A 25,200-nucleotide genomic window follows, 5' to 3' on the forward strand; every position below is an offset into this window, starting at 1 on the left:
CTTACTTCTTTCACACACCTTCTCAAACTCTGTCACTACTTCCTCAATCCCTCCTCTGATCCTGCTACAAGCGCAGTATCGTCAGCAAACAACAACTGGCTCACCTCCCACTTTTCTCTATTTTCTGTAACCATCTCCAACCCCTGACCCACTACCCTTGCATTTACCTCTCGCACCACCCCATCCATGTAAAGATTGAACAGCCAGGGCGACATAACACACCCCTGACGAAGTCCCACCTTTACCTCAAACCATTCACTCTCTCCATTTCTAATCCTAACGCAAGCTCTACTACTCTCATAAAAACTCTTGACTGCTCTTAACAGCTTTCCTCCTATCCCATATATCTGCAGTACCTCCCACAGTGCCTTTCTGTCTACCCTGCCGTAAGCCTTTTCCAGATCCATAAAAGCCTAAAAAACATCCTTAGCTTTCTCACACATCTGTCTTACCACAAAGATCTGATCTACACATCCCCTACCTGTCCTAAAACCACACTGTTCCTCACCAATTACTCCCTCTGTTCCTCTCCTAATCCTCTCAATCAAGACACTCCCATAAGCCTTCCCAACTACACTCATCAAGCTGATCCCTCTGAAACTACTACACTCATACTTGTCCCCTTTCCTTTGTAAAGCGGAACTATACAGGCACTCCTCCAGTCCTCCGGCACTCTACCCTCTCTGAAACAAACATTAAATAACCTCACCAGCCAGTCCATCATAACTGTACCTCCTTTCTTCAGACATTCTACATGGCATCCATCCAACCCAGGTGCCTTACCTGCTCTCATCATCTTAACAACTGCTTTCACTTCATCCTTCCCTATTTCTCCTCCATTTTCCTCACTCATCACTCTCATTTTCTTAGCGCTTCCTGCTGCAACTACCACTACCTAAAATACTCTGCCCACCTTCCTCTCACTGCCTTCTCTTCCATTATCATCTCTCCATCTGCACCTTTTACCTTTTCTTCTCTACTTGATTCGCCTTCTCTTCCTCTTTTAACTTCCTTCCAAAACATCCTTTTATTACTTTCAAAATTGTCTGTCATACTCTTTCCCCATTTGACATCTGCTCTCCTCTTTGCTTCCTTTATATTATGCTTAACTTCCTTTCTCTTTACTTTGTACCTCTCATACGATTCCCTCGTCCTAATTTGTAGCCAATCTATGAATACCTGTTTCTTCTCTTCTACACCCTTCTTTGCTTCCTCATCCCACCACTCACTACCCTTCTTTCTATTTACTCCCGCCCTCCTTGTTCCACACACCATCTTTGCACACCTTATGACTCCCTCCTTGAACTATCCCCACTCCTCCTCCACTCCTTGTTCTACTCTATCCTTTACTTCCTCCCACTCCTCTCTCAACTTCTTCTTATACTCATTCTCTTTTTTTCTTCATTTAAGCAGTTCACTCTTAGTACCTCCCTACGTTCTGCCCTTTTCCTCTTTCTCCACCTATTCTCCACTCTCAATTTACCTTCCTCCAGGAAATTATCTGATATTCCCCCACTCTCTCCCCTTAGAACATGTATATCCTTAACTCTTCCTACCATACTCCTGGTCACCACTATATAGTCCATTAACGCTCTATCTGCCACCCTTCCATCCACCACCCTCTCCCATGAGTACTTATGCTTGACTTTCTTCTTAAACACTGTATTTGCTATCATCAACTCTTTCAAGACACATCTCCACCATCAATTCTCCACTACGGTTTTTGCCTGGAACTCCATACTTCCCAATCACTCCGTCAATTGGTTAATTTCCTACTCTAGCATTTAGGTCTCCCAATACAACTACATTGACATTTCTCCTTAATCCCTCTATGCTCTCATTTATATCTACCCAAAAAGCTTCCCTTTCCTCTACGCTCTTCTCACTACCAGGCGCATACGCACTTACAAAAACCCGCAACTCCTTTCCTAGCTTCACCTTCATCCACATCAACCATGATGACACTTCCTTCCATTCCACTACCCGCTTACTTTTCTCTTCACTTACTAGTATAGCCACCCCTTCTCTCCCTCGTCCCCTCTTCACTCCTGAGTACCTCCCAGCTACACTCCCAAACTCACAGTTGCCCTTTCCTTTCATTTTAGTTTTACTCAAAGCCAGTACATCCATCTTTCTTCTCACAAACATACTGCCTATCTCTTCCCTTCTACTCTCATCTGTACCACATCCACGCACATTAAAAGACCCAAATCTTAGGGTACTGGTTGGAAAGCTCCCAGACCCTCTTTGCCTTTACTTTCTTTTTTAGGAATGTCCCTTTTTGGGACTCTTAATCCCAACCCCCGTCCCGTTTTTTGTCGCCTTTTACGATTCAAGTGGAAATACTTGGTGGCAATATTCATTTTCCCCACCACAGGGTAGGTAGGCGAAAAAAGGAAATGAATATTCAGAGAAATGGTACAGGACAGTAACAAGGGGTTGGGGGACACCATAACGGAGGGACAGTCGTAGTATAAAAGTGTCATAATTTCTCTATATACAGAGTTTTTCTCTATCACAGACAAAATTATGTATGACTCTGGTCCGTAGGGGCGCCCCATATAGACCCTAAAGTATCAATTGCATGCTACTTTGCCACAATAACATGCAGCCAATACCCCAGACGGCCCAGACGGGAACCAATACCCCCAGACGGAGGGCCAGGAGTACTCAAAATTAAATTAAGGCACTGTCTTGCCTAAGGAACCATTGACTCCCAAATTAATAGGTCCAGGAGGTAGTGAATCCTATCGAACCGAACCTCACCCAGCTGTAGAAGTTCGTAGTAATTTACACTGTAGTGGTTTTAGTTCGGAACAACGGCAGGACAATGAAATTCGCCACGAATTAATTATTTAACCCTTTTTTTTTTTTTTTTTTTTTTTTTTTTTTTTTTTTTTTTGAGCCGCAAGGTGTGACGCTAGAAGTGCCGACTTCGGTGGGAGATGCAACGTCCAAGGAGTCGGGGGTTGGGGTGGGAAGGCTTAGATTTGCCTCCTTTTTCGGGGGTTTTGGGTTCCTTGGGGGGAGCAACGAAGTCTCTCTCTTTCGCCCATTCATCCTTTAAGTAGGATTCCCAACGTTCCCTGGCGATGACCAGAGCCTCTGCGAAGGGGGTATTGCGCTGGTTTTTCACTTCATGCGCTATTTTCCGGATGGCTACCTCCGGACAGTTGGGGTACGCTGCGGAGTGTTTGCCACAGCAGTTGACGCAGAATAGTTGACTTTCCTTACAGTCTTGCGTGGCGTGACCCTTACCACATCGAGCACACCGGGGAGCCTTGCGTCGACAATCCTTCCTGGTATGCCCCAGTAGCTGGCACCTGGTGCATGTAGGTACGGGGGCGACATAGGGAACCACCTGGTGAAGGGTGTACCCAAGTTTCACTGTGGAGGGGAGGATGTTCATTTGGAAGGCTACTCTCACTGACCCGGTTGCAACGCCATCTCCTGTAGTGAGACGCTGGACTGTATCTACGGGTAGTTCCTGGGCTTCCAAGTCTGCCTTGAGAAGCTTCTCTGCATCGCCATCTATGGGGACACCTTTCACAACTCCCACGACGATGGTTCTGGGTATTCTGGTCGTGATCTTCATGGGTGGCTGCCGGGCTGATTTCAGGGTCGCCGTCCGTAGGAGCTGGCCCTGCTGCTTCTCCGATGTACAGCTTATAAGCCATTCTTCGGATGGTGTTCGGCGGATGCCGTCAACAGGTCCTACTGCATCCTTTACAAGCTATGCCTGTCGCCAGGATCCCAGCTTGAGGAATTGGGAAGGGTCCTCGGTAGGCTTGATGAGGACCGGATATTTTGTGGGGCCCGAGTCGAGGTGGTACTTCTGGGGACGTTGACGATGGTTGTTGACAACACGCCATTCTCCCTGTCCAGAGGAAGCAGTGATGGTCGCGTACGAATGACGTGCCGGTTCTCTCCCCTCTTCGTCGACGTTGCTGGTAGCGTCCGTAGCTGAGGGGAGGGTAGGGGGCTGGTCGGCTATTGGGCCGTCCGGCTGTGGGTGGTGTTCCATAGGTGGGGAGGATTCTTCTTCCATACTTTGCGGTAGATCCCAGTATGTTTGTGACCTTGCGTCAGGGGCAGCTCCTCATAGGCGCTTACTGCGGTGGAGGGTGCCCTGGAGTCTAGGTTTTTCATCTTCTTCGCTGGCGGAAAAAATGTTTTTTTACTCGGGGGTTCTTCCATGGCCGCCATGATGCACTCACGATGGCTCGCGGAGGATTTCCACGATGTAACGTCCGCCGAGAACGCTGTGCTGATCCGAGTGTGATGACTGATGATACTCATCTCGGCGAAACGCCGACCTTTAAAAGGAGGCTGGCGGGAACGTGGGGAGCTTTCCAAGTTCCTGATTGGCTGACCAGCGGCACGTCACCACAACGTTATGGGCAGAGATCGGTAGATAAAAAAAAAAATAGATAACAAAGAAATACATTAATAGATCAAAAAGATAAAACATAAAATTAAATAACAAAGGAGAGAAAGGAGAAAGAATAAATTTTGAAAGAATCAGTCGTTGGTCATTTTCGGGTTTGTTGTCTTTTGCGCATACGCCATGACGTCATGGGCAGAGATTGGTAGATAAAAAATATATAAAAAAGAAAATTGAATAACGAAGAAACAAATTGATAGACAAAAAAACATAACAATAAATAACAACGAAAAGAGAGAAAGAATAGAAGGAGAGAGAATTCCGGTTTGTTGTCTTTTGCGCATGCGCCGTGACGTCATGCGTAGAGACTGGTAGATAAAAAAAGAAATAACAAAGAAATACATTAATAGATCAAAAAGATAAAACACAAAATTAAATAACAAAGAAAAGAGAGAAAGGAAAAACTATTAATTTTGAAAGAATTAATCGTTGGTCGTCTTCAGGTTTGTTCTCTTTTGCGCATGCGTCGTGACGTCATGAGCAGAGACTGCTAGATAAAAAATGAATAATAAAGAAATACATTAATAGATCAAAAAGATAAAACAAAAATTAAATAATGAAGAAAACGAAGAAAGGGGAAAGAATTAATTTTGAATTTTAGGTTAACCGTTGGTCGTCGTCGGCTTTGTTGTCTTTTGCGCATGCGCCGTGACGTCATGGGCAGAGACTGCTAGATAAAAATATAAATAACGAAGAAATACTTTAATAGATCAAAAAGATAAAACATAAAATTAAATAACAAAGAAAAGAGAGAAAGGAAAAACTATTAATTTTGAAAGAAATAATTGTTGGTCGTCTTCGGGTTTCCTGTCTTTTGCGCATGCGTCGTGACGTCATGAGCAGAGACTGCTAGATAAACAAAAATAATAAAGAAATACATTAATATATTAAAAACATAAAACAAAAAATTAAATAATGAAGAAAACGGAGAAAGGGGAAGGAATTCATTTTGAATTTTAGGTTAACCGTTGGTCGTCGTCGGCTTTAATGTCTTTGGCGCATGCGTCGTGACGTCATGGGCAGAGACTGCTAGATAAAAAAAGAAATAACAAAGAAATACATTAATAGATCAAAAAGATAAAACATAAAATTAAATAACAAAGAAAAGAGAGAAAGAAAAAAGAATTAATTTTGAAAGAATTAATCGTTGGTCGTCTTCAGGTTTGTTGTCTTTTGCGCATGCGTCGTGACGTCATGAGCAGAGACTGCTAGATAAACAAAAATAATAATAAAGAAATACATTAATAGATCAAAAAGATAAAACAAAAAATTAAATAATGAAGAAAACGGAGAAAGGGAAAAGAATTAATTTTGAATTTTAGGTTAACCGTTGGTCGTCGTCGGCTTTGTTGTCTTTTGCGTATGCGCCGTGACGTCATGGGCAGAGACTGCTAGATAAAAATATAAATAACGAAGAAATACTTTAATAGATCAAAAAGATAAAACATAAAATTAAATAACAAAGAAAAGAGAGAAAGGAAAAACTATTAATTTTGAAAGAAATAATTGTTGGTCGTCTTTAGGTATGCTGTCTTTTGCGCATGCGTCGTGACGTCATGAGCAGAGACTGCTAGATAAAAAATGAATAATAAAGAAATACATTAATAGATCAAAAAGAGAAAACAAAAAATTAAATAATGAAGAAAACAAAGAAAGAGGAAAGAATTAATTTTGAATTTTTGGTTAACCGTTGGTCGTCGTCGGCTTTGTTGTCTTTTGCGCATGCGCCGTGACGTCATGGGCAGAGACTGCTAGATAAAAATATAAATAATAAAGAAATGCATTAATAGATCAAAAAGATAAACATAAAATTAAATAACAAAGACAACGAGGACAGGAAAAAGCATTAATTTTGAATTTTAAGTTAATCGTTGGTCGACTTCGGTTTTGTTGTCTTTTGCGCATGCGTCGTGACGTCATGGGCAGAGACTGCTAGATAAAAATATAAATAACGAAGAAATACTTTAATAGATCAAAAAGATAAATCATTAAATTAAATAACAAAGTAAATAAAGAAAGGAAAAAGAATTAATTTTGAAAGAATTAATCGTTGGTCGTCTTTGCGTTTGCTGTCTTTAGCGCATGCGTCATGACGTCATGGGCAGAGACTGCTAGATAAAAAAAAATAATAAAGAAATGCATTAATAGATCAAAACGATAATTGATACAATTAAATAACAAAGAAAACAAAGACAGAAAAAAGAATTAAATTTGAATTTTAGGTTATCGTTGGTCGTCGTCGGCTTTGTTCTCTTTTGCACATGCGCCATGACGTCATGGGCAGAGACTGCTAGATAAAAAAATAGATAATAAAGAAATACATTAATACAACAAAAAACATAAGACATGAAATTAAATAACAAAGAAAACCGAGACAGAAAAAAGAATTAGTTTTGAATTTTAGATTAAATAATGGTCGTCGTCGGTTTTGTTGTCTTTTGCGCATGCGTCATGACGTCATGGACAGAGACTGCTAGATAAAAAATAATAATAATAATAAAGAAATGCATTAATAAATCAAAAAGGTAATTCACACAATTAAATAACAAAAGAAAAAATAAAAGAAAAAGAATGAGTTTTGAATTTTAAGTTAATCGTTGGTCGTCTTCGGCTTTCTTTTCTTTTGCGCATGCGTCGTGACGTCATGAGTAGAGACTGCTAGATAAAAAAAATAACGAAGAAATACATTAATACAACAAAAAAGATAAAACACATAAAATTAAATAAAAAAAAGAAACCAGAGACAATAGAAAGAATTAATTTTGAATTTTAGGTTAATTGATGCTCGTCTTCGGTTTTGTTGTCTTTTGCGCATGCGCTATGACGTCATGGGCAGAGACTGATAGATAAAAAAATAAATACCGAACATTAATAGATCAAAATGATAAAACATAAAATTAAATAACAAAGGAAAGAGAGAAAGGAGAAAGAATTAATTTTGAAAGAAATAATTGTTGGTTGTCTTCGGTTTTGTTGTCTTTTGTGCATGTGTCGTGACGTCATGGGCAGCGACTACTATACAAAAAAATATATATATTAAAGAAATGCATTAATTGATCAAAAAGATAAAACAGAAAATTAAATGTCAAAGAAAATAGACAGGAAAAAAAATAATTTTGAATTTTAGATTAATCGTTGGTCGTCTTCGGCTTTGTTGTCTTTTGAGCATGTGTCGTGACATCATGGGCAGAGACTGCTAGATAAAAATATAAATAACGAAGAAATACTTTAATAGATCAAAAAGATAAAACATAGAATTAAATAATAAAGAAAGAGAGAAAGGAGAAAGTATTAATTTTGAAATAAATAATTGTTGGTCGTCTTTGGGTTTGCTGTCTTTTGCGCATGCGTCGTGACGTCATGGGCAGAGACTGCTAGATAAAAAAATAATAATAAAGAAATGTAGTAATAGATAAAAAGGATAATTCATAGAATTAAATAACAAAGAAAACAAAGACAGTAAAAGAATTAATTTTGAATTTTAGGTTAATCGTTTGTCGTCTTGTGCTTTGTTGTCTTTTGCGCATGCGTCGTGACGCCATGGGCAGAGACTGCTAGATAAAAAAAATAAATAACGAAGAAATACATTAATAAATCAAAAAGATTAAACAAAAAAATAAATAACAAAGAAAACAGCGAGAGGAGAAAGAATTACTTTTGAATTTTAGGTTAATCGTTGGTCGTCTTTAGGTTTGTTCTCTTTTGCGCATGCGCCGTGACGTCATGGACAGAGACTGATAGATAAAAAAAAATAATGAAGAAATACATTAATACAACAAAAAGATAATTCAAACAATTAACTAACAAAGAAAACAGAGACAGGAGAAAGTATTAATTTTGAATTTTAGATTAATCGTTGGTCGTCTTCGGGTTTGCTGTCTTTTGCGCATGCGTTGTGACGTCATGGGCAGAGACTGCTAGATAATAAAAATAATAATAAAGAAATGCATTAATAAATCAAAAAGATAATTCATAGAATTAAATAGCAAAGAAAAGAGAGAAAGGAGAGAGAATTAATTTTGAATTTTAGGTTAATAGTTTGTCGTCGTCGGCTTTGTTGTCTTTTGCGCATGCGTCGTGACGTCATGGGCAGACTGCTAGATAAAAATATAAATAACGAAGAAATACATTAATAAATCAAAAAGATTAAAAAAAAAATAAAGAAAAGAGAGAAAAGAGAAAGAATTAATTTTGAAAGAATTAAGTGTTGGTCGTCTTCGGGTTTGTTCTCTTTTGCGCAAGCGTCGTGACGTCATGGACAGTGACTGCTAGATAAAAAAAATATATTAAAGAAATGCAGTAATAGATCAAAAAGATAATTCATAGAATTAAATAACAAAGAAAACAAAGAGAGGAAAAACAATTAATTTTGAATTTTAGGTTAATCGTTGGTCGTCTTATGCTTTGTTGTCTTTTGCGCATGCGTCGTGACGTCATGGGCAGAGACTGCTAGATAAAAAAAATAACGAAGAAATAAGTTAATAGATCGAAACGATAAAACATAGAATTAAACAATAATGGAAAGAGAGAAAGTAAAAAGAATTAATTTTGAATTTTAAGTTAATCGTTGGTCGTCTTCGGCTTTCTTTTCTTTTGCGCATGCGTCATGACGTCATGGGCAGAGACTGCTAGATAAAAAAAAATAATAAAGAAATGCATTAATAAATCAAAAAGATAATTCAAAGATTTAAATAACAAAGAAAAGGGAGAAAGGAGAAAGAATTAACTGTGAATTTTAGGTTAATCGTTGGTCGTCTTATGCTTTGTTGTCTTTTGCGCATGCGTCGTGACGTCACGGGTAGAGACTGCTAGATAAAAAAAAAATAACGAAGAAATATATTAATAAATCAAAAAAATAAAACATAAAATTAAATAACAAAGAAAACAAAGACAGTAGAAAGAATTAATTTTGAATTTTAGGTTAACTGTTGGTCGTCGTCGGTCGTTGGTCGTCGTCGTCTTTTGCGCATGCGCCGTGACGTCATGGGCAGAGACTGCTAGATAAAAAAATAAATAACGAAGAAATATATTAATAGATCAAAAAGATGAAACATTAAATTAAATAATAAAGAAAAGAGAGAAATGAGAAAGAATTAATTTTGAAAAAAAAATAATTGTTGGCTGTCTTCGGGTTTTTTTTTTTTTGCGCATGCGTCGTGACGTCATTGGCAGAGACTGCTAGATAAAATATATATATATTAAAGAAATGCAGTAATAGATCAAAAAGATAAAACAGAAAATTAAATAATAAAGAAAACAGAGAAAGGAAAAAGAGCTAATTTTGAATTTTAGGTTAATTGTTGGTCGTCGTCGGCTTTGTTGTCTTTTGCGCATGCGCCGTGACGTCATGGGCAAAGACTGCTAGATAAAAAAAAAAATAACGAAGAAATATATTAATAGATCAAAAAGAAATGCAGTAATAGATCAAAAAGATAAAACATAAAATTAAATAACAAAGGAAAGAGAGAAAGGAGAAAGAATTAATATTGAAAGAATTATATCGTTGGTCGTCTTCGTGTTTGTTGTCTTTTGCGCATGTGTCGTGACGTCATGGGCAGAGACTGCTAGATAAAAAAAAATAACGAAGAAATACATTAATAGATCAAAAAGATAAAACACAAAATTAAGTATTAAAGAAAAAAGAGAAAAGAGAAAGAATTAATTTTGAAAGAATTAATTGTTGGTCGTCTTCGGCTTTGTTGCCTTTGCGCATGCGTCGTGACGTCGTGCGTTTGGTTCGGTATGGACAAGCCAGGAAAAATGAGACTCACAATAACACTAAAACTAAGGTTTAATGGTTAATATGCTCGGAGGGAACGGACGCAGTCTCGTTGGGAGAAGGTCCGGAGTGAAGGCCTCATCGAGCGTCGTGGCTGTGGGCGAAGAGCCACAGGAGGGAATGAGACGACTTGCTGGCGGCTTGCTGGAGCGAACTGGTCCCGAGGCAGCTTGCTGGAGAGGACTGGTTACTCAGTTTAGGTGTCCCTGCCTATTAACATTAATTAGTTGGAGAGACTTTTAACTTATTAAGATCAATGAAAGTGGCCTTCGACTACATGAAAATGGTGGTTACACTAATAAGACCTAGAGTATGCTGCAACACTATGGGCACCTAGCACACAAAAAAAGAACATAGGAAAATTAGAAAGAATCCAAAGAGCAGCGATAAAAATGGCACCTACACTATCAAATTTGACATACGAACAAAGATTGGGGAAATTACTTATATCAACACTGGAACAGAGAAGAGAAAGAGGTGATTTGTTAACCATTTACAGAATTATGAAAGGGATGGAAATTCTCGATAGAGACAACTTATTAAAATGGGACAGAAGAGAAACAAGAGGAAACAAAAGAAGCTAAAGAAGGACTGTTACAGAAGAGATTTGAAAAAGAATAGCTTCCCACATAGAGTGATTGATGTCTGGAACAAACTAAATGGAGAAACAGTGAGTGCCAAAACTATACAAGATTTCAAGAATGAACTGGATGCGGAGAGATGCGAGAACAGGCTACTATAAGCATAACTCTCGTCCCATGAAATACAACTAGGTAAATACATAGATATAAGCTTACATAATGGAAGAAAGTAAACACGACTTATACATATACACATTATCTTTATATAATTTGATCAATTGAATTTTGTAAATACAGTCACTATCCGAGTTACAACGTACGCGAGTTACGACCACCCATACTTACGACCACGTCTAGCAGATGCCTACTATGAGTTTACTGTATATGTCTGGCAGCACAGCGCGTAAGGTAGCTGTGGCAGCCCGGCATCGCGTGCGACAATTATGGCAGAGATGGAAAAGTTGCTATACACGTGGTAGGAAGATGTTAGGCAAAGAAATGTGAAAGTGATGTTGCAAGCAGTGCAAAGTAAGGCTACAAGTTAATTTCGCATGTTGAAAGAACGTGCAGGTGAAGAACACGCTTCACATGAATTCATAGCGAGTGCTGGGTGGTTTCGTCGCCTTCGAGAGCGTTACCAGGTTCACCACATGTTGTCGAAAGGTGAGGCTCCTAGCAGTGATGCGCATGCAGCTAAGGCATTTGTGTAAGAGTTTGGTAAATCAATTAAGGATGAAGGATATTTACATACTTTCGACCACGTCTAGCAGATGCCTATTATGAGTTTACTAATAAGAATACTCTATAATAAGTATTTTCTTTCTTTAACCTACCATACCATATTAACAACTAAGCAACTGAAAACAGTGTGGTATACAACTGTAGGAGAGAGGCCAAACGCAGAGTATGGGATCCAATGTATTTAACATTTCGCCCACCAGGTCTTCTTCAGAAATAGCATAGTAGACAAACATCTGACTCCTTATATAACCTGAGCTTGCGGGGAGAAACGAACATGAAACTGGTGTAAACACAATTTGCGTAAATTGCTTGTTACTTTGTTTAATATTAAAATTGCCAAAGGTTTACCGTAAAAAAAAAATCCATTGTTTTGATTTATATTTGTAGCCAATCTATGAATGCCTGCTTCTTCTCTTCTACACCCTTCTTTGCTTCCTCATCCAACCACTCACTACCCTTCCTTCTATTTCCTCCCACCCTCCTTGTTCCACACACCATCTTTGCACACCTTATGACTCCCTCCTTGAACCATCCCCATTCCTCCTCCACTCCTAGTTCTACTCTATCCTTTACTTCTTCCCACTCCTCTCTCAACTTCTTCTTATACTCATTCTCTTTTTTTCTTCATTTAAGCAGTTCACTCTTAGTACCTCCCTACGTTCTGCCCTTTTCCTCTTTCTCCACCTATTCTCCACTCTCAATTTACCTTTCTCCAGGAAATTATCTGATATTCCCCCACTCTCTCCCCTTAGAACATGTATATCCTTAACTCTTCCTACCATACTCCTGGTCACCACTATATAGTCCATTAACGCTCTATTTGCCACCCTTCCATCCACCACCCTCTCCCATGAGTACTTATGCTTGACTTCTTAAACACTGTATTTGCTATCATCAACTCTTTCAAGACACATCTCCACCATCAATTCTCCACTACAGTTTTTGCCTGGAACTCCATACTTCCCAATCACTCCGTCAATTGGTTAATTTCCTACTCTAGCATTTAGGTCTCCTAATACAACTACATTGACATTTCTCCTTAATCCCTCTATGCGCTCATTTATATCTACCCAAAAAGCTTCCCTTTCCTCTACGCTCTTCTCACTACCAGGCCCATACGCACTTACAAAAACCCGCAACTCCTTTCCCAGCTTCACCTTCATCCACATCAACCATGATGACACTTCCTTCCATTCCACTACCCGCTTACTTTTCTCTTCACTTACTAGTATAGCCACCCCTTCTCTCCCTCGTCCCCTCTTCACTCCTGAGTACCTCCCAGCTACACTCCCAAACTCACAGTTGCCCTTTCCTTTCATTTTAGTTTTACTCAAAGCCAGTACATCCATCTTTCTTCTCATAAACATACTGCCTATCTCTTCCCTTCTACTCTCATCTGTACCACATCTTTCAGCTTCTTCTTATACTCACTCTCCTTTTTCCTCGTTTAAGAAGTTCATTCTAAGTACCTCCCTACCTTCTGCCCTTATCCTCTTTCTCCATTCTCAATTTACCTTCCACCAGAAAATTATCTGATATTCCCCCACTCTCTCCCCTTAGAACATGTACATCCTTAACTCTTCCTACCATACTCCTGGTCACCACTATATAGTCCATTAACGCTCTATCTGCCACCCTTCCATCACCACCCTCTCCCATGTGTACTTATGCTTGACTTTCTTCCTAAACACTGTATTTGCTATCATCAACTCTCAAGACACATCACCATCATGTCTCCACTACGATTTTTACCTGGAACTCCATACTTCCCAGTCACTCCGTCTATTGGTTAATTTCTTTTTGTCTACCCCCCGTGTAGGGGGAAAAAGCCTTTGGTATATGTATGTAGTGTATACTATCGAACCGAACCTCACGCAGCTGATAGTAATTTATAGCCTTTAAAGGATGTCAGAAATCTTAGTTGTATAACTTTATTCATGGAAAACTAAAAAAAAAAAATTATTACCGGCAGAAGTAAATATAAGATTCATAGGAAACATAAATTATTCAATCCTAATGTAGACTGCTACAGACCGCTGTAAGTAACGTAATGGAATATCAATACGCCGCCATATTGGGTGAAAAACCATGAGCAAGAAAGTTTTAGTGATGATGATTTCCAGTTTATTATACCTAAGAAGCCATTAAAAAGGATCAAAATTTATTCTAAAATATCAGGTAACGAAGATTCATTGTTGTTGGATTGGATTTTGTGTTAAGTGACATGAATCGGAAAAAAAACATGAATCATAACGAAGACTAAAACTGATATATTTAAATATCAACAGATATATTTTCTCCAATAAAGATAGCAATTTGCCATAAGGACCACGGCAAGATGCCAGTTGGTGATCCATATATTGACTGGGAGGAGGCTGTTTATCTGAATTTAAAATTATTCAACTGTTCGATTAAACACTTTGGCAGTGTGTACTCGTATGCCGGCACTTTTCCCGAAGAAGTGCAGGTCCTCAAATGGTATTCTCAGGTTAGAACAGGCAGCACAGTCTTGGATGCTTTGTTTATATGTTTTGTCAAAGAGTATGAATTTATTAGGGTTTTTGTATCCAATAAGGGACAGTTTTATTTGATTATATGAGTATCCTTTTTCTGGTGAAGCATTAAGCCTGGTTCAGAGTAGTTCCATGAGAGTACATAATTAAATCAATTACCAATCCAACTCATACCCAACCTAAATAAACCCTCTACTCTGGTAGAAATACATTCTTTCCGCAACTTGTAAGCATCTTTCTTGCTACTCCATCCAGGGACAAATAATTTACCTACAGTTAGGTAAATACATTATTGGCAGTAGTAATAGTTCTTCATGGGAACTGATTAGCAAGTCCCAGTCCTTTCTAAGTTAGATCATATTAAGAGACCATTTTGTCACTCATTGCATCCACTTTTACTGTTTTGCTAATGAAATATCGTTCTAGTGAAACTTTAATACAAAACCACCTCTAACAAATTACCTCAAATGCAAACCAAAATCCATTTGAGGTGGAGTGGAGATGCCTGAGGGATACCAGTGCATGTCTGCCAAAAAATTAGAATTTGCAAAGAATATAAGTCTTTGAGATATGTAGTATCCCTAAACACATATTCTAAACTGTAATTCTGCAGCAATCTAGAGCAGTTGCATACCTTGTTAGAGTAGGTGCTGGCCCTTGTATTCACTCACCTTTTGTGCTGTACATTGTAGGACCTAACCCAACCAAAATCTAGCAATGAAGAGGTAGGGGTGTGTATGTCCAGTGCCCCATCTGTGTACTAGTGAAAGAAGACACAAAAAAAAATCCAAAGAAGAACAAGTTGCATAGGTTATCTTGGACAATGCCCTCTATTGTATAATACCCTGCAAAATATAGCATGACCATCAACTGTTATAAAATTGTAAATTGCATTAAAAGATCATAAGGAACAGGAAATTAAATAAAAAAAAATGGCAGAATGGTTTTCCCTTAAATTTTAGTATTTTGCCAGATTATCACAGCAGGCAATATCATTCTTTCTACCTCTTCACAGGGCTACAATCCATTCCCCCTGGGCCTGGGCACTAAGTTCCTTACATTTTTCTCCCTGGATGGTTAAAACAGAGGGAATCCTGTAGAAAGATTTCTTTTCACTATGCTCCACTCTGTGTGAACAGCCTATGACTGGTTAAAGCTAACCATGACAACAATAATCGCCCTTTCTTCTCGCTTTTGGTTTGTCCTCCAATATGGCTGCATAAACATAAATCACATGACCCCTGATGTCATGCAGGAGCAGTCTGTTGGCCAGGTTGGAGAGAAATAACACTTGAGGATAAATAAGCCTGATATTTTGTGCTTAGTGGGGACCAAACTCCCAAAAAACTTTGATCTACAGTTGGGAAACAGTAGAGACACATGGAGACAAAGACGATAGAATAATTGGAGGGGGGGTCATTGTGGTGGTTGTGAAAAGTGACATAAAGGTGGAAGAAGCCAATGTGAGTGAGTGAGTGAGTGACTGACTGACTGCAAGGCCGTAGCAGCAATGCACCTGAATATTAGAACTAAAGGGCAGAATAGAAGAGACTTCATGGTACCATATGCATCCCCCATCCCCAAGACAAGAGCTTGGAATGAAGGTGAATATCAAGAAATTGTATGGGACACATCTCTTCTACAGATAACTATTAAGGAGCAATTCAGTTATTATTGGGGATTAAATTGTATTTAAATAAACTGGGAGGAATGGGAAGCAAGTGGCAAGGCAGATTCCTGTTAAGTACAGCAATGGAGAACACAATGACCGAGTGGATGAAGGAAGTGACTAGGGTAGGAGTAGATGACATTCCCACAAAATTAGATCTACTACTAGCCAAAGAGCCAGATATCATCAGCTCCTTGAACTACCTTTGACTCGTAGGAAAAAATGACTATGTAGTTATGTAATTTCAATTGAAAATGAGGAAACAGAGACAAGAAATGAATCACACAGGCAAAGGAGACTCAATTTTGGGGAGGCAGATCATTAATTAAGGGTTGAAAAAATCTTTGTAGAAATTCATGAGTTATCACAGGAAAAAGGAGTAAATGGGAAATCTTTCTTGACATTTACAACTGGTGAGTGAACAAACATGTGCCAAAGATTAGTGGAAGGAGAAATAGGACTGGTTTAAAAAGGGGTGTGAGACTGTTGTAGAAATAACCAGGGAAATGGTTTGGGGAACATGGAGGAAGAAAAGAAGCAATAACACAAAAGAAGCTTGAAAACAAAGTAGAAATGACTATACAAGAATCTGCAGGTAGGGAGAATGTAATTTTGAAAGGGATGTAATAGGTAAATGCAAAAATAATCAATTGAGATGTGGGGAAGTAATCACCAAGTTAATTAATGGTGGGTGGGCCATGAGGTTTTGGAAGAGGCCTCAACTCAGGCAGAAGTAATGAATGAAAGTTCCCAATTGGTCTTCACAAAGGAGAACCATTTTTTGGAGGAAAGCAAAGGGAGCAAAAATTAAGATTTAGAAGATATAAATGTAGAATTGAGAAAAATGTTAAATATTTTGGGATCATTGGATGTGATAAAAGCTTCAGGACCTGATAGGATCTCAAACTGTATTATGTATACTCAAACACAAAAATGTATACAAAAATCAAATCATACAAACTGTATGTAAGGAACAATTGGCAGACAAGATTCACAGTTGTATGTTTACCAGAAGAAGACATAGTGGTCACTTGGTTGGAAAAGAGCAAGTGCAGTTCCAGTTCACCAAGATGGAAGTAAGGAGACACCACTAGATTATAAGCTGGTAGCACTGACCAACACAATAGTGCAATTATGTAAAAGGATTGTGAAAGATCAATGGACCAGATATCTAGAAGAGATGAGCATTCAGACAGACAATTTGGCTTCAGATCTGGAAGGTCATATGCATCAAACTTTTTAAGCTTTTATTTGAGAATGGATGGTGTCCCTAAGAGAAGGGCAGGTGGACTGTGTGTACCTCAACTGAGAGAAAGCTTTTGATAAAGTACCTCACAATTGACTTATGCGGAAATTAGAGTGTGTTGGAGGATGGAGAGACAAACTACTCAAATGGATAAAATATATTTATGAGGACAGTAGTAAAGGATAGCATTTCTATATGGAGAGCAGTAATGTGCAGAGTTTCACGAGGTTCAGCACTGCTTTCATCCATAATGTTTCTTGTCAATGACATGAGGGAAGGTACAACAAGCTATGCCAACATGTAAAAATCATGAGAAGAGTGAAAAACAAGGACCGTTGATTATTGGAAAAAGACTTAGACACTAGTTTTCCATGGAGTCAAGAGAGGGAACTGAATTTCAAAAAAAAAAAAAAAAAAAAAAAAAAAATACTGGTTATGGGTAATAGCTGCAAAAGACCATCTTGAAACTGTTCCTTGGGAAGTGAACCCATTACACGCAAGATAAAGAGGAGAAAGATTCAGGAGCATTGACAAAAGACAACCTATCACCTGACAGACAATTCAGCAGGATTGTGGGAGAGACATACAGACTGCTGCTTTTCACCACATGGATGAAGAGATGATGAAAAACCCATTGAAACCTTGATCTGTCCAAGACTGGAATATACATCAGTAGTACTATGGTCCCCACACAGAAAGAAGGATATAAAGTAAGATTGAGAGAATGCAAAGGGCAGCGACCAAACTGGTCCCCAGCAAGGCTGGTACACAATATGAGGAAAGACTAAAAGCACTGGGTGTGCCAACTTTGAAAAAATCAAAGAAGAGATATGATTACATTATTCAGATCATTATAGGGGATAGATTGCATTGACAGAAGAGATCTCTTGATTAAGGATGGGAGGACTTTAGGAACTCATGAGAACAAATTAAGGAAGACCCCATGTCCAAAGGATGTGAAGAAATAAAGTTTTCCAGATAGATGCATAAATACTTCGAATAGCTTGCAAGGTGATGTAGCCCAAGCTGGAGCTATAGATGAATTCAAATCTAGATATAATTGGAAAATATATAGAATAAACTAGGACTGTTTATGAAATTGAGGCTAGGTGTGATAAATTGGAGAGTAGGAAACAGGACCCAGTGAGTGTTGCCCCTTTCTTGTATACTATAATTAGATAAATACACTATAGAGCATTGTCGTCTGACATCCTTGATTGAGGAGGGGTGGTGGACCTCTACAAAAATTTTACAAAGAAGAAAAGTGAGGAGCCAATGCCAGAAGGTGTATCACTGTGGCCATAGCCATCACCTTGTTGTATGTGCCTGGGCTGTAGGAACAGTCACTACTGGGAATCAGAGGGAACTGTGGGATTCAAGCCCATTACTACATTTGCAAAAAGTATTAGATTAAAAAAATATTGGTATAACAAAGTAGGTGATTTGATCTAGAATAGTACAAATGAGGCATATGATGGACCACTGTGGAAATAATACCCGAATCTTTAGAAGTATTCAAAAGTAGAGGGCAAGTTGTTCTAGCAATAGCTTTAGATTTGTGATGAGTACTGTATGACCCAGGGAGCTAAGATAGGAGGAACAATGGAAGGGTATGGGATGGGTGAAAGGTAGTTGTATGCTTTGACTTTGCTACCACCACCACCACCCTTCACTGGGAAAGGGCCCATTGGTATGTATGCCCTATATTATGTTCTTGTGTAGATTGCTTATATGGGAAGTGTCCATTTCAGAAGTAGTAATATGGGAAACACTTAAATGAGACTAAAGTTCACATAACATTGAACTCTACATTAGTTAATCTTGACAGGTAGAGACACCTTTTAACCTGATATGATGTTAATATCAAATAAAGATTCCAGAAAGAGAAATATACAAAAATATTTTGCCAGCATTTACAAGTGTCACAACCAGCTAGGGCAATGTCCCAGGCATCCTGGAAGATGATTGAGGACATGTTTAAATTGCTTCTGTGTTTCAACGACCTGTGAGTTGAAAATGTTAAAGCAGTGTCTCCACAATTACTGGAATTGCACATTTGATTGTCAATATTTTTTTTAGTAGGTACAGTATTTCCAATAATTTTTACCTATCAGTTGAACAAGTATTTTGCTAACAGTGACAATAAAAAATATGTATAGTGCTTTACAATTTATTAGATCAATTTGATTTATTATGTATGAAAGTGGTTGTTGCAGTCAAGTCTATCGAAATAAACACCATGTGAGGATGGAGCCTTTATCATAATGTACGACATTTCACTTGTTACAGCTTTTTGAATTGCATAGTTGTAATACACATGACTGAGATTAAATAAGAAGAGGAACAGGGGGAGGGAGGAAGGAAGTAGGGAGAGGGTGTCACTGAATACTAGGAAAAGTTAAGGAGAAGGTGGACCAAATTTCTGGGAACAAGAAAGGTTGAGGATAGGATGGGGCAATTGGCTGGATGAAGGACATTAGCTCACAACCAAGGAACAAAAGGAAGAAGAAAATAAGAAGGGTGAGCAGTTGTCTACTGAGGGTGGTCAACAGAAAAAGGGTGATTTTAGAGGACAACTAAAGACAGCTCAAAATTTTGTTGGCAATGGGTATTAAGGGAATTAGGTGGGGTGAGATATTGGGCTCAATTATCAGATGTTCTGCTTTTTCCCAGTCCATCAGGTGGTTGCTACTGTTTCTGTTTGCAACACATGCATTGGTGGTGACATCATAGCAGGTGTTTTATTGGTGTATTGAATGAGGTAGAGCCCACTATTCAATTTTCCCTAGGAGAAATTAACAATTCCCTTCCCTTCTTGGACACACACATCTCAAAACATGGTAACCAGCTGGAATTTAAAGTATACAGCAGAAAACCCACTAACAAAAATTATTTAATTCATTTCTACTCCCACCCACCCACCATGACATCAGGGTCAAGAAAGGAGTAGTGATAGGTTTCTTCCTTGGGCCACTCAGATTATGCGATGAAGATTACTTAGAAGAAGAGTGCTGGTATATCAGGGAGACCTTTTTAAAAATAAAATTTCCAGATTTACTTTTAGATAAATGTAGAAAGCAAGCCATTAAGTTTCTGGAAGGCGGTAGGCAGCAGGGCAGGCCAGCCAAATGTCTCGTGTTACCAACCAGCAGTGTCACCACCAACCTGACTTGTATTTTAAAAACCACCAATTTGGAAGTAATGTACCAGACCAGTAGAACAGTTGAAAACATCATGAAGACAAGAAAAACATCAGCAAAATGCTGGACAATAAAGCCAGTTTTTATTGGATTCCGTGCTTGGTATATGAAAAATCCTACATTGGGGGAAACATCATGTTGTCTAAAAACCAGGATTCGAGAACACAGATACAATGTCTGCCATGATGTCACTATGTGTTGCACACAGGAACAGTAGCAACCACCTGATGGACTGGGAGAATGTAGAATTTCTGATACATGAACCCGACAAGATCCATAGAAAATGTTTGGAAGCATCCACTATACTGTACATGGAACCAACACAGTTGAACAAAATAGAGCCATATTCAATATCTCACCCCACCAAATTCCTCAATACCCATTGCCAACAAAATTTTTATCTATCCCCATTGTAAGGCCAGACATTTTAAATGAATATGATCCTCATTTAATAACATCTTTCTAGGATATTCTATGAGCGAGATAGCAAAGCATTATGGGTAAACTGTAGCTCCACCCATCCATGACGTCATTAGGACGCGTTCAGAAGTAAACATAGACTAGGACCATTAGATTTAAGAGAATGAGAAAAATTCCTAACATCCAGTTCAGGATTCCAGTACAGGAATAGTTTAGGGGAGTTGTGATAGCTAGGGGTTAACTTGAGAAGCGAGATGGTGAAGTCTTGAGTTACTCCACGAAGGGAGAGTCAATAGTTTTATACATAAACATGTTCGCCAACCAGTTTCTGTTTCTTGTGCACAGCTACTCAGACTCGAGCCCCACCTATCTCCCCTAATAGGTATGTCAATGCATCCCATAAACATAATGGAAATACATGACAATAACTGAAATTAATGAATATTCATTGAATATAATAGACATTAGTATAAGCAGTCTAGGATGAGACTTGAGCCCCACCTATCTCCCTTAACAGAGAGAAAACTGATTGAGGGAATGTAATCAAAGCTCATATAAACACACAGAGACACCTGTTGCTAAGTATGTGATTGAAGGAATCTCTTATGAATTGGGTGAAGTTGTTTCGAAATCATTAAGTGGAATTTTGTCCGAAAATGTTCTCTACTAAGTATATAGAAAATCTGAGGTTAGGTTTGATAGAAAGTTGGTGAAATAGACACTTGGATAGTGGCCAGAAGGCTGGATCATAAGAACCCATGCCCATGGCCTCCTTAGAACACCATTAAGTATTGAATTACATATCTCCATAACTGCATCATAAGCTACCTTGAATACTATCATTTCATTATCATCCAGAACAGGTATGTAGTTCAGGGTATTAATCCTAAATCAGTTAAGTTACTATGATTATTGAATAAAACCTACAAATATTTTTGCTGAGTTACTATAATTATTGAATAAGGTCTACATATATTTTCCTTATACAGTACTATTTTTCCTACAATTTAATAAGTATTGAATAAGATCTACATATATTTTCTTTATACTGTTTTTGCTACAATTTAGTAATTATTGAATAAGATCTACATATATTTTCTTTAGGCTATTTTTACTAGTTTAATAATTACTGAATAAGATCTACATATATTTTCTTTATACTATTTTTGCTACAATTTAATGATTATTGAATAAGATCTACTAATATCTTCTAAATACTATTTTTGCTACAATTTGATAATGAATTGAAAACCTGAAATATCCTTTCATTACCTAACCTGGATACTGCTACTATGTCATAGGTTAGATCTGGGTGGTGGCAGCAGTTTCTACTAAATATTTGGATTTAATACCATATTCGCTGTAGATATATTTGATTTTTCTCACAGGAGGTGCACTTGATTAAATACTATTTTACAGAGGTGTTATAAACATCTCACCCTTCCATTCATTAATTGAATTATAATAATATTTATCAGTTATAACATCACATTTCTTGAATGCCAATAGTGGGACACAATAGATAACTTTACAACACTCAATAATAACAGCCCACTCAATAATTAATCTAAAGTATATGCCAATTAAACACCATTGGCACCACACTATTTGTCCTCTAAAATCCCCTTTTTCCTCTCAAGGATGTTGACCACCCTCAGTAGACAATTACTCACCCTTCTTATTTTCTTCCTTTTGATACCCACGCTTCCTCCCTCCCTCCCTCTGTTCCTTTTATTTAAACTCAGTTATGTGTATTTCGACTGTGTACTTGAAAAAGCTGTAACAAGTGAAACATCATACTAAGAACCTTCCTTGTGTAGGTCGTGTTTAGATTTGGGTCTTCTGAGCCCAAACATGGAATGGAATTATATTGAAATTGGAGTCAGGCTGGTCGTGGTGGCGTGACTATGCATGCATCAGTAGCTATTAGGTGTTTTGCAGTGCATATGTCATGAAAAAAACAGAGTGTACCATAGAGCACCATATCTGTTAATGCTTTTACTTATTCTATGTCAAGAGATGATATGTACATAGGGTCTGTTTAGGGTCTTCAACAAGAGAGACTAAGGGCATTGGATTGATTAAATACAAAGGTATTTGTGTATCAAATTATTTGTGAATGAATAGTCTGCATTCCTGTTATTACACGATTCCAAAGAGTTTGAGGTTGATTTTATAATTAGACTTTTTTTCAGGACGAGAGTAACTATCAACATTTCTTCGGAAGAGCTGTTCCTAGATTCCATTCATCCATCATACAATAAAGGTAATCTGGTGTGACTTCTGCAGCACAGCTCTCTTACATAATGACCCACACTGCAGCCCTGTGCAATGTAGCTGTCTTAAAGAAGATTCATCTTAAATGTCACGAGCTTACCCATTCAGGAGAAAAGCCTTTCCAGTGTAACCTGTGCAATACAACTTTCTCAGCAAAGAGTAGTCTTAAACTACATATGTTGACCCACACTAGAGAGAAGCCTTTCCAGTGTGACCTGTGTGATGCCACTTTCTCACAAAAGGGTCATCTCAAATGTCATGTGCTTACCCACACAGGAGAAAAGCCTTTCCAGTGTAACCTGTGCCATGCAGCATTCTCACAAAAGAGTAGTCTCACACGTCACTTGTACACCCACTCTGGAGAGAAGACTTTCAAATGTGACTTGTGTGATGCCTTTTTCTCACGGAAGAGTAGTCTCAAACATCATGAGGTGACTCACACTGGAAAGAAACATTTTCAGTGTGGCCTTTGCAATGCAGGTTTCTCACAAAACAGTCATCTGAAATGTCACATGCTTACCCACATAGAAGAAAAGTCTTTCCAGCATAACCTATGCACTGCTGTTCTCTCAGAAAAGAGGAGTCTCCTCAAAGGTCACATGTATTCCCACTCTGGAAAGAAGCCTTTCCAGTGTGATCTGTGTGATGCTTCTTTTCCAAGTGAGAGTAAACTCAAACCTCACATGATGATCCACACTGGAGAGAAGCCTTTCCAGTATAACCTGTGCAATGCAGCTTTCTCACAAAAGAGTGATCTGAAATCTCACATGCTTACCCACACAGGAGAAAAGCCTTTCCAGTGTGACCTGTGTGATGCTGCTTTCTCAAAAAAAAGCAACCTCAAACGTCACACAGTGACCCACACCATAGAGAAGCTTTTCCAGTGTGACTTGTGTGATGCCATTTTCTCACGACAGAGTAATTTCAAACATCACATGATGACACACACTGGAGAAAAGCCTTTCAAGTGTGACCTGTGTGATGCAGCTTTCTCACAACAGACTGATCTCAAATCTCATGTGCTTACCCACTCAGGAGAAAAAAAATTCCAATGTAACCTGTGTGAAGCATTTTTCTCAGCAAAGAGTAGTCTCAAATCTCACATGATGACCCACACTGGAGAAAAGCCTTTCCAGTGTGACCTGTGTGATGCTGCTTTCTCACGAAAGGGTAATTTCAAACTTCACATTATGACCCACACTGGAGAAAAACCTTTCCAGTGTGGCCTGTGTGATACCGCTTTCTCAAGGAAGAGTGCTCTCAAATCTCACATGCTTACCCACACTGGAGAAAAGCCTTTCCAGTGTAACCTATGCGATGCTGCTTTCCCAAAAAAGAGTAATCTCAAACGTCACATGATGGCTCACACTGGAGAGAAGCCTTTGCATTGTGATCTGTGTGATGCCGCTTTCTCACAAAAGAATCATCTTATACGTCACATGATGATCCACACTGGAGAGAAGCCTTTCCAGTGTGAACTGTGTGATGCGACTTTCTCACAAAAGAGTGATCTCAAACCTCACATGCGTACCCACACAGGAGAAAAACCTTTCCAGTGTAACCTGTGCGATGCAGCTTTCTCAAGAAAGAGTCATCTCAAAGATCACATGATGAACCACATTGGAGAAAAGCCTTTCAAGTGTGACCTGTGCAATGCAGCTTTCTCAGTAAAGAGTAATCTCAAACGTCATTTAAGGACCCACACTGGAGAGAAGCCTTTCCAGTGTGACCTGTGTGATGCCACTTTCTTTCAAAAGAGTGATCTCAAATCTCACATGCTTACCCACACAGGAGAAAAACCTTTCCAATGTAACTTGTGCAATGCCGCTTTCTCACAAAAGAGTTATCTCAAACCTCACATGATGACCCACACTGGAGAGAAGCCTTTCCAGTGTGACCTGTGTGATGCTGCTTTCTCACAAAAGAGTAATCTCAAACATCACATGATGACCCACACTGGAGAGAAGCCTTTCCAGTGTGACCTGTGTGATGCTGCTTTCTCACGAAAGAAAGGTCTCACATGTCACTTGTATACCCACTCTGAAAAGAAGCCTGTGTGACCTGCGCAATGCTGCTTTCTCACTAAAGGGTAATCTAACAATTTCAGTGTGGCCTGTATGATGCAGGTTTCTCACAGAATGGTCATCTGAAATCTCACATGCTTACCCACAGAGGGAAAAAACCTTTCCAATGCGACCTGTGTGATGTAGCTTTATCACAAAAGGGGTAATCTCGCAGGTCACATGGATACCCACACAGGGGGGAAAAAAGCCATTCTAATATGATGTGTGATGCCACTTTCTCAAAAAAGAGAAATCTCACACATCACA

At 38.6% G+C, this 25,200-nt stretch overlaps 1 protein-coding gene across 1 annotated transcript; it reads left to right on the forward strand.

The window, feature by feature from the left end:
• Positions 1 to 20,017: 20,017 nt before the first annotated feature.
• On the forward strand, positions 20,018 to 24,944 carry LOC143031346 (uncharacterized). Its single transcript, XM_076195049.1, has 2 exons — positions 20,018 to 21,456; positions 22,789 to 24,944. The coding sequence occupies exon 2, from the start codon at positions 22,900 to 22,902 to the stop codon at positions 24,928 to 24,930; it is 2,031 nt and encodes a 676-aa protein (XP_076051164.1). The 5' UTR covers positions 20,018 to 21,456; positions 22,789 to 22,899; the 3' UTR covers positions 24,931 to 24,944.
• The last annotated feature ends 256 nt before the right edge of the window (positions 24,945 to 25,200 follow it).

Source organism: Oratosquilla oratoria, chromosome 12 (genome assembly GCF_046742065.1).
Source record: "Oratosquilla oratoria isolate Oo_2021 chromosome 12, ASM4674206v1, whole genome shotgun sequence".
NCBI lineage: Eukaryota > Metazoa > Arthropoda > Malacostraca > Stomatopoda > Squillidae > Oratosquilla > Oratosquilla oratoria.